Raw genomic sequence first — 14,247 nt, 5'->3', positions numbered from 1 at the left:
ACATAAACGTTCTGTCCAGAAACATGGTATTTTCTTTTTTCAACGAGATTTAATTTAAAAAGGAAGCTCTGGACTTCAGAATGGGACTTAAGCTCAAGAACAATATTTGAATCTAGAAGACATAGCTCCCCACAGAGGCACCTTTAGAAAAGGTTCAGCTTAAGAATTCCCATGTATGGGATTTTTAACAAAAAAGCATGTGGAGAAATAATCCATCCAGGCTCTCACAAACAAATAATAATAAATAATAATAGAAGATATACCAATCTCCTAGAACTGGAAGGGACCTCAAAAGGTCATTGAGTCCAGCCCCCTGCCTTCACTAGCAGGACCAATTTTTGCCCCAGATCCCTAAGTGGCCCCCTCAAGGATTGAACTCACAACCCTGGGTTTAGCAGGCCAATGCTCAAACCACTGAGCTATCCCCCCCCGCAGAAAAATCTAGAACAGTTTAAAGCTCCAAATATGTTGGTAAAACACCCATAGCTCATGGCAACACCATTGTAATTTAGAGGTGGTGGGAGGGAATTGATAAAGTTTGATCCTGATTTGTAAAGGGCAACCTCTCATTTTGTTGCAACAAACTCCCTAAAAATTGTGCCTGCATTTCTGTGTTCCATTTGAGAAAAGGCTTAGTATCTGATTGTAGGTACAAATCAAGCACTAGAGCTGTATGCTTGATGCCTGCAATTAACCGCAGGGGACAACAAATGTGGGCATAATTTTTGTGGATACATTTTATAAGGAGGCAAGATAGAAACCACTTTAAAATCTGATCCTTTGTTCCTTAGGTAAGATTTAAAAATCTCTCCAAATGGAAGACAGAGCTTCCACTCCACTGTCTGAAAAGAACAAAGGATAATCCTACCATTTTCGGTCTCAATAAAGTCCCTTTTCTGAAAGGTACTTAAGAACGTGAGTAGTCTCATTGATGTTAATAGGACTGCTCATGACTTTAAAATAAGGCCCATGTTTAAGTACCTTGCTAAATGAGACCCTAATGCAGGTTCTGATATTCAAGAATGGGTCTGTGCTACTCTTCAGTGTATAATATCTGGCACATTTCTCTACCTGGTCACTTGGAAAACACTTAGGAATATTTTGAGAGGGGAAAATGTGACATACAATCCAGTTTTACTTTTTTTTCTTTTTACTTATTATGCCTGAAAGTTGAATTATTCTGGGAAACGGAAAAAGATACTTATGTCTGCCAGATTGCTGATATGACATTGTTTTCAGAAAGGGTCATCTCATTTTGACCGTAACAGTGGTCTGATAATGTATAAAAGAGCTGCCTGTGACAGTGAGATTTTCTTGAAGCAAGCGATTAAATCTAGGAAATTATTATACAGTATCTAAAGAAAGGAAGGACCGTAAGTTTAGGTAACAGAAATGCACATTCACCATGTTAGAGTTGGGCACGATTTGGATCTGGAGCTAAAATGCATTGTTTTTCTGGTGTCTGGGGCTGAATTGGATTTGGTTTTGTGGCTATAGCACATCTTTACTCAGAAGCAAAACAAAGTATATCATTTCTGAATAAAGTAGTGGTTTAAATGTCCCAATGCATAGATTCCTCGGAAAGCAGGACCCAAAAGGTATATAATTAACTGGAGAAAAGACAGGGCATTTTTTTCTGCCTGTCTCATTGCAGTTGAAGTGAAGAGAAAATAAGGGGTGATTCTCCCTCTCTCTGACACTGGTGCAAACCAAGAACAACGCCATAGAAATTAGTGAAGTTATTCTGGTGTAAAAGTAGGGTGAGAAAAGAAGCAGGCCCATACTACATACATTACATTCTCAGGCAGTGGTAACTAGAACTAAGCAGGTTATTAAAGCAAATCCAATTTGAATCTTTTTATGCATGTGTCATGAATATTGATATAGATATCTGCATGCCTTTTTTGATTCTGGGAAGTAAAGCAACTTCTCTCTTTGCAGCTGGGTTCATGCATCCTTGATGTTACACTGGGCATCTGAGTGTGCAATAACTGCTAACATTCACCTTATGGTCTGTGGAAATATTATGTGCTGTATTCTAGCAATTTTAAAGCTTAGCTAGAAAATGGCACCCATGAAAGCTGCACCAGCTGAATACTCATTCCCACTGGCCTCTGCAAAGATTATTCTTGTCAGGAGCAAGTATAATCTTGTGTGGGGTGAGGTTAAGAGGGAGCAAGTCTATACTTTATTAGAGACTAGAGCAAAATGATCTGCTGGAGGACCTATAGAAAGACCTCTTGGAGGGTGTGACAGCCCCATATTTCCATCTCTGGTTGTGGTTTTTGGATGTATGTATAAATTACAGGCAGAATTTGGCATGAAGACTAGATTTTCAGGAGTGGCTTCTAATTTTGTAGTCACAGTCTTTTACTCTGAAATATGTCCACATTTTCAGAAGCAATGAACACAAGGAGCTGTTTAACTATAGACTTGCCCTTCTCTCCTGCATCATATCCGCAACAGGGAAGAGACAGACTCTGTAAAGACCTGACACATTGATAAAGAAGGCTAAATCAAGTGTGCAGACCACTCTAGAGTGTGCAAACTAACATCACAAGGGCTGCTTCAGCCAACACAGGGAATTGGGAATCCTGGGGTCAAATTTGCCACTTGATAAAGCAAGCATAACTCAATGAAAGTCCAAGTTATTATTACTAAAGTTGTGAAGGGAGAAATTATGACAGGAAACCCTTTCATATCATCAAGACACTTTGGATACTAAACACATTCAAAAAATCTGAGAGATGGGGAGATTGCTGGGTTTTTTTTTGCCAGTTTCCTTTTCACTGGAGTCTTGAGTCCTAAATGTAGTGAGATAATGACAATGTAGGAGCTGGAAGTTGTACTGGATATTGATGTCTTGAACAAAAAGATTGCAAAATTGTGCTTTTTGGATCATCATTGGATTGCATATTCTGGATTTGTTCCCTTTCATGTCAATGGAATTGCACTAGGGGTTTGAGGAAAGGCTATACGACAGCTCCACAGTACAAACCTGAAGAATATTTTGCTTGGGATACAGATTTTCATCCAAAGTGCTGGGTTTAGTTTATCCACTGCTGTTTTACTCCAGTCTGGATCAGGGCTGCCCGGGGGGAGGACAAGTGGGGCAATTTGCCCCGGGCCCCCAGTGGCGGTCCAGGTCTTCGGCGGCATTTCGGCGGCACGGGGCCCTTCGGTGCTGCCGAAGATACAGAGCAACTGAAGGCCGCCCTGCCACCAAAATGCCACCGAAGACCCGGACCGCTGCCGGGTAAGTACAAGCGCTGCAGCTCCCCCGCTTTGCCCCAGGCCCCCTGAATCCTCTGGGTGGCCCTGATCTGGATACTGGTTACCAAGTTATCAAACAGAAGCAAATGTCATTGTCTCTCTCACTTGTTCTCTATATTCTCTTTCACAGATTTACACACACATGTATCTATATATAGACATACACACACATATACCATATATATATGGTGCTGAGGAGCAGCCCCACCTGTGACAAACATTTATCAATCAGTTGGGGGTGGGGAGGAAGAACTGTGCTGAATAAACAATGTGAATATTCTTCAGCAAGCTGGCATAGGATCTTCCCAGCTAAATGCTTTTTAAAAAGATGGTCTTCAACACCCAACACACATGATGGGGGATGTTCATCTTTCTGAAGTAAATCCAGACATCTATAGCAGTTCAGCACTGAATAAAAATACTGGGACTCAGGAGACTTAAGTTCAGATAACTGAGAATATCTAAATCATCTCCTTAATGAGAACAATGTACATCTGAATGGAGATAGAATTGCAATAATTTTATAGCCTGTTGAAAAGCTACATTATGCCTAGTACAGAGATAAAGCATTTCCCTTTAGGAGGGTTTTTGGTCGCTGTGTAAAGCTTTCAAGCATGCTGAGGCATCAGAAGGAAACAAAGGGGAATGGATGGAGCAGAGGCTGTGAGCTAAAGATGAGAAGTAACAACTTACGGTTTTATGATTGATCAGATCAGTCTCCTCCCCTGATGGAGAAATTTATCTTTTTCTTCTTTCTTCTTCTAGGCTCTTCAGTGCAACAGAGTTTGGCAATTTTAACTACCTGTCATTTCAAGGTCCCTGGCCCTGCAGAGCCTTCTGCAATTTTGAAGAAGCATGTTGCTTTCAATGTTGTTTTAACAGCATTGTATTTTCTAAAATGTTGTACAATTCCAATAAGGGTTATGTCACTGACATATATTTGGAGGAAAGTGTGGTACCTTTTAACAAGTGCATTACCTGTCAACCCATGTATTCTGGTTCCCAGGACTGCAATCACCTGCCAAAATTAATAATAGAGTTTTGATTATCTGCATCATTTTCAAAGAATAGTGAGTTACAAAAAGTACTAGCATCCTTTTCCCGCGCAAGAACTATTGGGTCAATAACCATCACCTAACTCCCTCTGCCCCCAAGAGCTACGGTAAGACATTCTATATGTTACAGTCAGTGAAAGAGCAAACTGTGTTTAAATTGTCATTATCTGTTTTCAGAGTAACTCATATGTTAATGTTCATTAAGATTAATAGGAGCAGGTCAAATCTCTCAGTTTTTGTTTCAGGTTGCTTGGAGATGCAAGGTGACAGAATCTGGCCAGAATTAATACACATGTATTTCACTCATTTTAAAATTTGTTTTTAAATTATCCAGTTACTGGATGGCAGTACAAAGACAGCTCTTACTCACAGCTCAGTGAGTTAACAAATGGCATAGACTGATATATGCTGTCAATTTAGGACCCTAATTCTCATTTTCAGAAGTGAGTTGGGCACTTAGGAGACTAAATCCGGGATGTTGGCTCGTAAATACCTAAAACCCTTTTGAAAGTGAGATCTAGGTTCCTACATTAGTTAGGCATTGCACAGCAACACCTAAATAGCTTTAAAAATCTGGGGCCTAAGTCCCAATAGCATGTGTAAGAGAGAAATTATCTCCATGTACTGAGATTGGTTTGCTTATTAGATAAACATATTGACAAAACCTTTTCAATTTGCTTTCATTTCTCCTTCATCAACTCAAATTATAAAAGGCAAAGCAAATTAATTTGCTCAGTTAGATTCTGCAGGATGCACCTGTATAGGATTAGAACGGAGTGAAATTTTGCAACAGATAATTTGATTACTTTAGCATCATTTTCTGCTTTTGGACTATCTTCAGACATAGCGTGATTTACTCAAATGTATTTATTCATTAAACAAATTTGGATAATGAATATCTTTTCTAATTTTGTATTACATTACGGGCCTGTAAGTATTCAAACTCAAGTTGTGTAATTTATTTGGCTATAAAAGCATATGATAAAAGACCATCTTGTGCTCCCCGTGACCTTCCATTAAATAGAAACAAATACAGAAATAACTACAAAAGCAAAACAAAAGAAGCCTTTTTCTTCTCCACTTGCACCACTAAATAATAATTGCTAGTCTGCAAACATTGCCAATCAAAGCTGCCCCACAAATGTCCACTCAAACAGTTGGGCTTTGCAGCATGCGTGGAAATCAACAGATTCAGACTATTTCACACTATAGGTAGTGCGGGGATGGGTCAGGAGGGAGAGCAAGGGAAGCTACAGAGACTCTCAGGGGCAGCCCAGCAGTTCCTGGACTGTTGGCACTCTGTGGTCCCACCACCTCCTCAGCAGCAGGTTTCTTATGTATTAACACCACCCTCCCACTCCATCCAGCTGCCAGTGCTCTGTACCAACCCTCACCAGGGCAGCTGGCACATGTGCTCCTTCCCTGGGCTGGAAGATGGGGAGTGGAGTGCTATTCGTACTGCATGCACGTGGGGGTGGAAACATAGCCAGGTCCTACTCTTGTCTCTGAGCTATTGCGGGGGGATGGAAACAGCCCCCCCCCCAATATTTCTATTGCAGAGGTGCTAGTCCCCCTGCTTCTGCCACCTGGGAATGTATGCCAAGGAAAAGATGCCCTCACAGAGAATCCCCTACCCACTCTTTACAGCCAGGGTATGGAACAATCCAGCTTGAACCTTTTCTGTGAGCTCAGTTATGTGATAGTATTAACCAGGGAGAGAAGTGGTTTCTGTGATAGAGAATTCCCAGTCTATTTAGAGCTTTGCACATCAAAGGTCTAACATCTTCAACTCCACCCAGAAGCCAATTGGAAACCAATGCAAATTTTAGAGCACATGTGTCACACCTGGCAAGAATTATGATTCACCTGGTAAGTCACATGTTATTATTTCTAACCCCTGAGTGGATAAATATGGGAGCACTTCTGGCACAAATATTTCTGTAAACAAATTTAAAATTTGGCTTTTGCAAGTATTCAGAGGACTTTCAAATTCAATTTCCACAAATATTTTTGCCAGTAAAACTTGATCACTTGTATGTTGAATGTCATCTTGAAGACAACACAACAGGGATATGACCTTGGCTGAGACAAAACTAATTTAAAAACTAAAAAATATGCTCAGTTTTTTTTCATTATTCATCCAGATGTAAGTGGGATGATGAAATTCTACTTCCCACATGCCACAGTGCCTCCTAGAATACAAAGCAACAGTAAAAGAATGTCCTAGCTGAGTAGCTTTAAACAGGAATCCAAATGAAACCTGGTTTTCCGATGTACATAGTCAAGCAGACATTGACATGCAAGCAGAAGCCATACATTTGTAGGTTACTATGCTTAACTTGTAGCTGACGGTGTACTACAGCATTGTTAGGTAGGAAATGACTTGCAGTCTGCTAGCGGAAACATTCTGGGACCTAATTATTGTGCATCAGACATAACAGAAAACATAGATAGCATTTTATAGTGTCCACTAAAAGCATGTAGCACTACACACTATTAAGGAAAATCCAGCTGGAGACACATGAAGATTCTCCAGACTTGATTTTTAGAAACAATAGAGTCATGTGATCCTCTATGGACATGCCATGGAATTTGGTAATGCTTTTAGCTCCTTTCTTTTCTTATCCAGGTTCTTTTGACTATAAGACTAAGGACTTGTCTAGATGAAGTTAGTGCATGGCAAACTGGGGTGTAATATACCTTGTACTATCTGGCCAAGCACTAATTGTCTTTGTGAATTCCCTTAGCATGCTTTGATCTACCACACTTTGAAATTGGAGTAGATCAAAGGACATTATGGAACTTTTAGTTCACAGCAGCAGGGTCCAAATGGACAGTTAGTGTGTGACAGGACTAGTGTGAGGAAGATATACACTCCAGTTTGCCATGCACTATTTGTACAGACAAACCCTAAAGACACTGAGCTCTGTAATAGCATGCCTCACCTCAAGGGCACCCCCTCATACCTGGATGCAGCACTGCAAGAGCTCCTCATCTCTGGTGCCCCCTCACAGACACTACTTCAGCTCCACAGTGGCCTTTCCTAGCCTGTGTCGTCTCCCAAATCTCTGTCTGAGTGTTCTGCGGCCTAGCTCTCCAGCAAAGTCACATAAAAGTTCAGGCCCCGTTCCAAGGTAAGAAAAGGTGTAACTGAAAGTCCAAACAGATATCCAGATAATAATTCTTGTGCCCCTCTAGAGATCCACTGAAGTTCTCTCTTTCTTGGCCCCTGCTCGTGGCCTCTGTAGAACTTCTCTGATGCTGATGCTTCCTCCCAACCAGTTTTCCCCCACCGCATCCTCTCTCTGGGGAACTCTGGCAGCTTCCCCCAGGCATCTCCATGCTCCTTTTAGGTCCTAGTTCAAGGCTTCCCACACAAAGTAGAAAGTAGCTTCCCGCCTACTTTGTTTCCTTTGAGTCTCTTCCAGCCTAACTTCCCCAGGCATTTCCCACAGAGTGAACTCCCTCTGCTCCTCTCTCCTGTGTCTTCTCCCAAACTGCTATTAGCTCTGTTTAGGTAGTCCTCTGTCCTGACCCTGTCACAGCTAAGGTTGCTAAGTATCATTAAGTTGAGGTATCAGCATCAGTTGGAAGATAGCTGCTGGGTCACAGGCAAGGCTGAACCTGGCTTTCCTTAAAGGGCCAGCCAGCCCTGACACTACTGTCAAACTACAAAAAGGACACAGTCACATGACCATCATGCTTGCTTTATTTTTAGACAATGAACCATGACACTTGATCTGTCAGATAGGCAGATGTGTGTGTTATCTAGCAATAATATTTTTCTTTACAGAGGCCACCATACAAACTGTTAAAATATAATAAGCAACAACATTAAAGAGGAAACTGGATGCCCTATCAGATTGGCAGTGGAATATAGTACCTTGTTGGTGGTTAGCATGAACCCAGCTCAGGCTGATAGTGATTGAACTTTTTTATGATCTGATGGCCAATGTGAAATGACTGGTTGGTGTCAGTCCAATTTCCACTGGAAAAAACCCACCATCACATTGCAAAAACTCACCATCACAACTGTCAACTTTCTGAGCAGACTCAGCAGAGAGATCAAGAGCATAATGAGTCACAGAGGCTGAACTAACCTCATCACAACTAGAAATGGTCCTTTCTGGTCAGCACTGAATCACAAAATACGCAAACCCAAACCGACAAAATACATCATATAAAATCCAAACATGTCAAGTCCCAAATGAAGTAGCATCATTAAATATAACCGAAACGTGAAAGCTAAATTTTAAAACGGCATAGAGGAGCTCTAACATAGGAACTGGCAGAAAACACTATCCAGAAAGAGGGTTTTCTGTCTATGGTGCTGTAACTCTACGTATGCTTAAAAAGAGGGAAAGATAAGCTGAGCTGTGTGGCCTGAAGGAGTGAGTGCCACACCCTGCACCAAACACAGTCATTCTTCGGACACCATTAACAAGGTGCTCTCACATTCGCAATAAGATGCAACAACAGAGAGAAGCAATAATGGCAGTAAGTATATGAAAGAAATGCTACCTGAGAAACATAAGTGAAACTACAGTAGTTGGGCCAAATCCTGCTTGCCTTACATGAGTAGTTCCAGTTATTTAAAAATAAATTAAATGTAAAAGGAGGCAATATGGCCTAGTGAACAGTGTAATGCCCTGGGGCTCAAGAGACATGGGTTCTGTTCCCAGCTCTACCCCTAATTTTCTGGGTTATATGGGGCAAATCACATCATCGCCTTGTGCCTCGGTTTCCCCATCTCAGTAAACTCAGATTTATGGCCAAAAAGCTCTGCATATGAGTCCTTTGTGGGGCTTCCTTTACAGTACAAGTAGCTAATACTCTCAACTGTTTTGAGAAGGTGTAACCGGGTCCTTTCCTGGCCTGCCTTCCCACTGCTCTGGGCTCCTTTAATAAAGCACCTTCAGGCTTCTCTTTTGCAGCACCCATGGTTTTATTTATATCTAGTACCCACCACCAGCAACACTATATACAAAGTTTACAAGGCTTTGGTTTCCTCTTTACAGGAGTTCTCCCTTCTCTCTGGAGACTACCCCTTCCCTGGCTAATCCCCTCTTTGCACTGGCTGCCAGCCGGCCTTTATAGCTCTTCTCTGAGCAGGCTCACAGGTGCAGCCAGTTCCTGAGGCCAGGCACCAGCCTTCTCCCCAGCCCCAATCTATTTCCCCTGACTGAGGCTGGCTGAGCAGGGGCTAATTAGGTGCTTGTGCACCAGCACCCTGCTACAGAAGGCTATTATGAAAGTGACTGTACAGAGGACTGGGCCAGGCCATTTGAATCTGATCCTGTAAGCATGGGGCTGTTCACTATAGCAAAGGTTCTCAACCTTTTCCTTTCTGAGGCCCTGCCAACATACTAGAAAAACTTCACGGCCCACTTGTGCCACAATAACTGGTTTTCTGCATATAAAACCAGGGCTGGCATTAGGGAGTAGCAAACAGGGCAATTGCCTGGGGCCCCATGTCACAAGGGGCCTTGTGAAGCTAAGTTGCTCAGGTTTCGGCTTCAGCCCCAGGTGGCTAGGGTCGGTGCCCCAGACTTCAGCCCCAGGTGGCTAGGGTCGGTGCCCCAGACTTCAGCCCCATGCAGTGGGGCTTCAGCTTTCTGCCCTGGACCCCAGTGAGTCTGATGCTGGCTCTGCTTGGCAGCACCCCAGAAACCTGCTTGCAGCCCCCCAGGGGACCTCAGGCTCCTGGTTGAGAACCACTGCACTACAGTAAGCACTATAGTTATTTGCAAGGCCTTAAATTTTGATCTGGATTCAGATCCAAACTTCCTCAAAATTTGTATGTGTTTGGGGGATCCAAGTCCTTTCAAGAAAGCATTCTTTGGCTGCAGTACTAGGGCAGAACAGAAAGACAATGCTAGAAGGATGCTAAAAGAAAAGTATAGAAACAGGGAGATAAATATTTTCTTCCAACAAACAGGAGAAAGATTATGTGGAACAGACTCAAAAATATAACATGACAAAATGTGTCACTCCTTTGGTAAAAATAGATATATTTATAGAGCTTAATTTATTAGGCAACCAATTATTTATATCACAACTTACCCAGGTTCTGTCCAAAGTCGTAATTCCTTTGCGCTGTTCTGATGGCACAAGGAGGACATAAAGTTGTTCTAAGCAGGCCGCTGTAGAGCTGACTATGCTGGCACTTATGGCCTATTGCAGGGGAGGGCAAACTATGTCCTGCGGGCCAGATCCAGCCTGTCAGGGCTTTCAGTCAGGCCCACGGGATTGCCAGCCCCATGGTGCAGTGGGGCTAAGGCAGCCTCCCTGCCTGTCCTGGCCCCGTGCCGCTCCCAGAAGGGGCCGGCACCAAGTCCCTGTGGCCCCTGGGGGGAAGGGGAGGGCAGAGGACTCCGTGCACTGCCCTTGCCTGCAGACACCACCACCCCACAGTTCCCATTGGCCGGGAACAGGGAACCGCAGCCAATGGGAGCTTTGGGGGTGGTACTCACAGGCGAGGGCAGAGGGCAGTGGAGTCACCTGCGACACCCCACCCCCAGGAGCCACTGATGGACATGCTGGCCACTTCCGGGAGCGGCATTGGGCCAGAACAGGCAGGGAGCCTGCCTTAGCCCTACTGTGCGTTGCTGCCACCTTGGACCCACTCAAGGTAAGCAGCGCCGGGCCGGAGCCTGCACCCCGAATCCTTCCTGCACCCCAACCCCCTGCCCTGAGCCCCCTCCTGCACCACAACTCTTGCCCTGAGCCCTTTCCTGCACCCCCCCCGTACTCCAATCCCCCACTCTGAGTCCCCTAACCCCCTGCCTTGAGTCCCCGGCTGCACCCAACCCCTTGCCCTGAGCCCCCAACCCCCTGCCGCATCCCTCCTTCACCCCAATCCTCTTCCCTGAGTCGCCTCCTGCACCCCAACCCCCTGCCCTGAGCCCCCTCCTTCACTCCGCACCCTCCTGCACCCCATGCCCCTTATCCTGAGCCCCTTCCTGCACACTGCACCCCCTCCCATACTCCACACTCCCTCCTGCACCCCGACCCCTGTCCCTCATACAATTTCCCCACCCAGATGTGGCCCTCGGGCCAAAAAGTTTGCTCACCCCTGCCCTATTAGCTACCCTGTCTCCTGGCCCCCATACGTAAAGTAATGCCTTCTAGCATAACAGCCCCTTGGGAATGTTACAAGCCAGTCTAATTAGACCAGCCTTGAGGCTGAATTGATCCCCCACAACCTCAAGGGCTGAGAGCTCACAAAGGTGGCATCCAGCCACCTTTGCCTTCACTCTCTTCAGTTGCACTAGAGTAGAGCAGGATCTAGCCTGCTGAAATTATAGAGGCAGTAGTTCTCTGGTATCTACTAATATCATCTTCTTGTTGTTCCAGTTAGTGATATGGAAACAAAGTCAGATTCACTACTTACTGATGTCAGCTTCTGCCAGTGTAAACATGAGTACAGGGCCCTCAGAGCAGGTAAGCGTGCTGCGGGGGAGGATGGGTCTGTGGCTATGTAAGGTGTCCCAAACCTGCCTTCCACTGGTGGAGGGGAAAGCCAGAGGCTGCCAGTGCAATAAAAATAACATGGGCAGCATGTCCATAGCACTAGCATATATGTGGATTCACCATGTCTCTGCTGAAGCCTACATTTCAGCTGTTGGATTAACCTAAACCTGTCTTCAAACACTAGAACTTTTGAGGAAGGGTGGGTATCAGCACAAAGAATCAGGCTGGTACACGGAGGTGCGGTCTGAATTCCTCCATGCCTGCTGTGATGAATTTGGCCCAAAGAACCTACACAAATTAGCCAATTAGTTTTCCGTACATTCTGGAGAGCTAAGATGACAAAGGCTATTTAATTTAGTGCTAGAGATAGGAACATAAAATTGGACTGTGTTTGTGTCCCCTTCAAGCTGATTATTTATGCACCTCTGCCTATGCCTTGTGAATATAGAGACAGTTACAACACAGTTTTCCTAAACATAGGCAGGAGCATTGGCTTGCTAAACCCATGGTTGTGAGTTCAATCCTTGAGGGGGCCATTTAGGGATCTGGGGCAAAAATCTGTCTGGGGATTGGTCCTGCTTTGATCAGTGGGTTGGACTAGATGAGGTCCCATCCAACCCTGATATTCTATAAAAAAGCAACATTCACTAAAAAGCTATTTAGAATAGGCTATGTGCAGGTTTATTATTATTTTATTTATTTATTTCTAGTGTGCAACACCATCACATTACCAGCAGAGGGAAATCTGAAAACATTAACAAGTTTGTGTGCCGAAAAGATATTTTTACTGTAGTATACAGGCAGCTTGCTGACATGTATTTTCTGGAATTACAAGTTAGTAAAGAGGTTTTATTTTTAATTATATGACTAAAGAGAACAATTAATGTATGCTGTTTCTGAGTGTGTTTTAAAATGTGTGCGCGCTTGTTAAACTATGCTCCCCAGAATAAATCTAGGGATTAATACAGTAGTGGCATCATTTGTTTTCCTTATGAAAATGAAGTTGTTTTTGGCAAGCTACTAAAACTTTTGAGTTTTATCTAGTAAAAAGTGATAATATTTGGGATTTTTCCATTTTCAACCTTTTTCTATATGCCTGAAGTAATTTACCAGCTCCTTAATACTCTCAGTGACACCTAGGGATTGGCATTAGAAGCAAATGGATTAAAGAAGGAAAATAAATGTTAATAAGACACTGACCATATCAACATTAGCACGTCTTAATGAAGAGGTTGCATGCTACTGAATGAAAATTCTTCTGGTGCTTAACAAAACTTATGGAAAATATTATTCAGAGATAATTCTAAATGTTTCCAGTTCCTAAATGTAACACTGAGAAAGCAGAGGCATCTGATAAGTTCAGGAAGTATTTTTTTTAAAATATACAGAAAGTATTGGGGATCTAGAATGAAGTTTGGTTTCATGTTCTGAAGTGGATGACTGGCAAAATTGCTCAGCACAATGCTAGAATTATCCCAAGTGGTAGGAAATAAAACATTTTCAGTAGAAAACAACCACAGTCCCCCAGCACAACTTACTGGACAAAACTTCTTTGACTTTCTGCACAATCCATTCCTTGCTGTGGAATTGAGCTCCGGAATTTGAACTTTCATTTTAAAATGATGTTTCTAGCCCTTAGGGTTTCAAAGAAAAGCTAAAATTGTTGAGCCAGGGATACACTGATGCAATCCTGAATCTGAGATAATCAAACAAAACCTCTAGGAGGGATGTGATCTGCCCATTCCTCTCAATAGTGTATTAACTCTGAAGTGTAATAATTAAGGCCTTACTTAATTTGCGATATTGCAGATCCTGCAATATGAGGCTTCCACTGCAATTCTGACAGCGTCCCTGCTCTCAGCGCTGGGCGGTTGCTGTTAGCCCCAGTCTACTGCTCTCAGCCCCAAGCCCCTGCTCTCAGTCCCAGGCAGCCAACAGCGGAAGCCCCCGCTCTCAATTCAGCTTTCAGCAGCCAACAGTGGAAAAGCATGGAAAAATAATAATGGACCTTGTTACTGCAAATAATAAGGTCAATTATTACTTTTCCGCGATTTTCCATGGCTTGTCCACAACTCAGCTGCAATTTTTTGACCATCATCCCGTGATTCAAGTAGGGTCATAGTAATAATGACATCTGAGTTCTCAATACTGTTAACGATTTCACAGCAGGTCATTTTAACAGGAACATTCAGCTCATTTCCCTGTCCCATAATCTCAAGTTGCCACCTATGTGGGTGCCAAAGTCTTCACCTGCACCCTGCCCAGCTTTCCCTGGACAATTCCTATGATTAAGTTATATGTTGTCAGTACAAATATCTGCACCATATTGAACATTTAGAAGCAGAGTAAAACGAACTACCACCAGGGACACTTTCTGAATGTATGTTACATTTTCCAGTTGAATTCAATAAAAACCTCTGTATTTCAATTCACCTGAATTTCCACT

At 43.4% G+C, this 14,247-nt stretch overlaps 1 protein-coding gene across 1 annotated transcript in view; it reads right to left on the bottom strand.

The window, feature by feature from the left end:
* LOC123372238 overlaps window positions 1-14,011 on the bottom strand; it is a 31,460-nt gene extending 17,449 nt beyond the window's left edge. Inside the window, exons 1-3 of the mRNA XM_045020248.1 lie at window positions 13,843-14,011; window positions 10,392-10,502; window positions 4,252-4,291 (exon numbers count right to left, since the gene is read on the bottom strand). Coding sequence (XP_044876183.1) covers window positions 4,252-4,291; window positions 10,392-10,502; window positions 13,843-14,011 — 320 coding nt within the window. The remainder of the gene's footprint in view (window positions 1-4,251; window positions 4,292-10,391; window positions 10,503-13,842) is intronic.
* Window positions 14,012-14,247: the final 236 nt, after the last annotated feature.

Source organism: Mauremys mutica, chromosome 6 (assembly GCF_020497125.1).
Source record: "Mauremys mutica isolate MM-2020 ecotype Southern chromosome 6, ASM2049712v1, whole genome shotgun sequence".
Lineage (NCBI taxonomy): Eukaryota > Metazoa > Chordata > Testudines > Geoemydidae > Mauremys > Mauremys mutica.
Note: the sequence above shows the minus strand (reverse complement) of the source record. Positions and strands in the feature narration are given on the sequence as shown.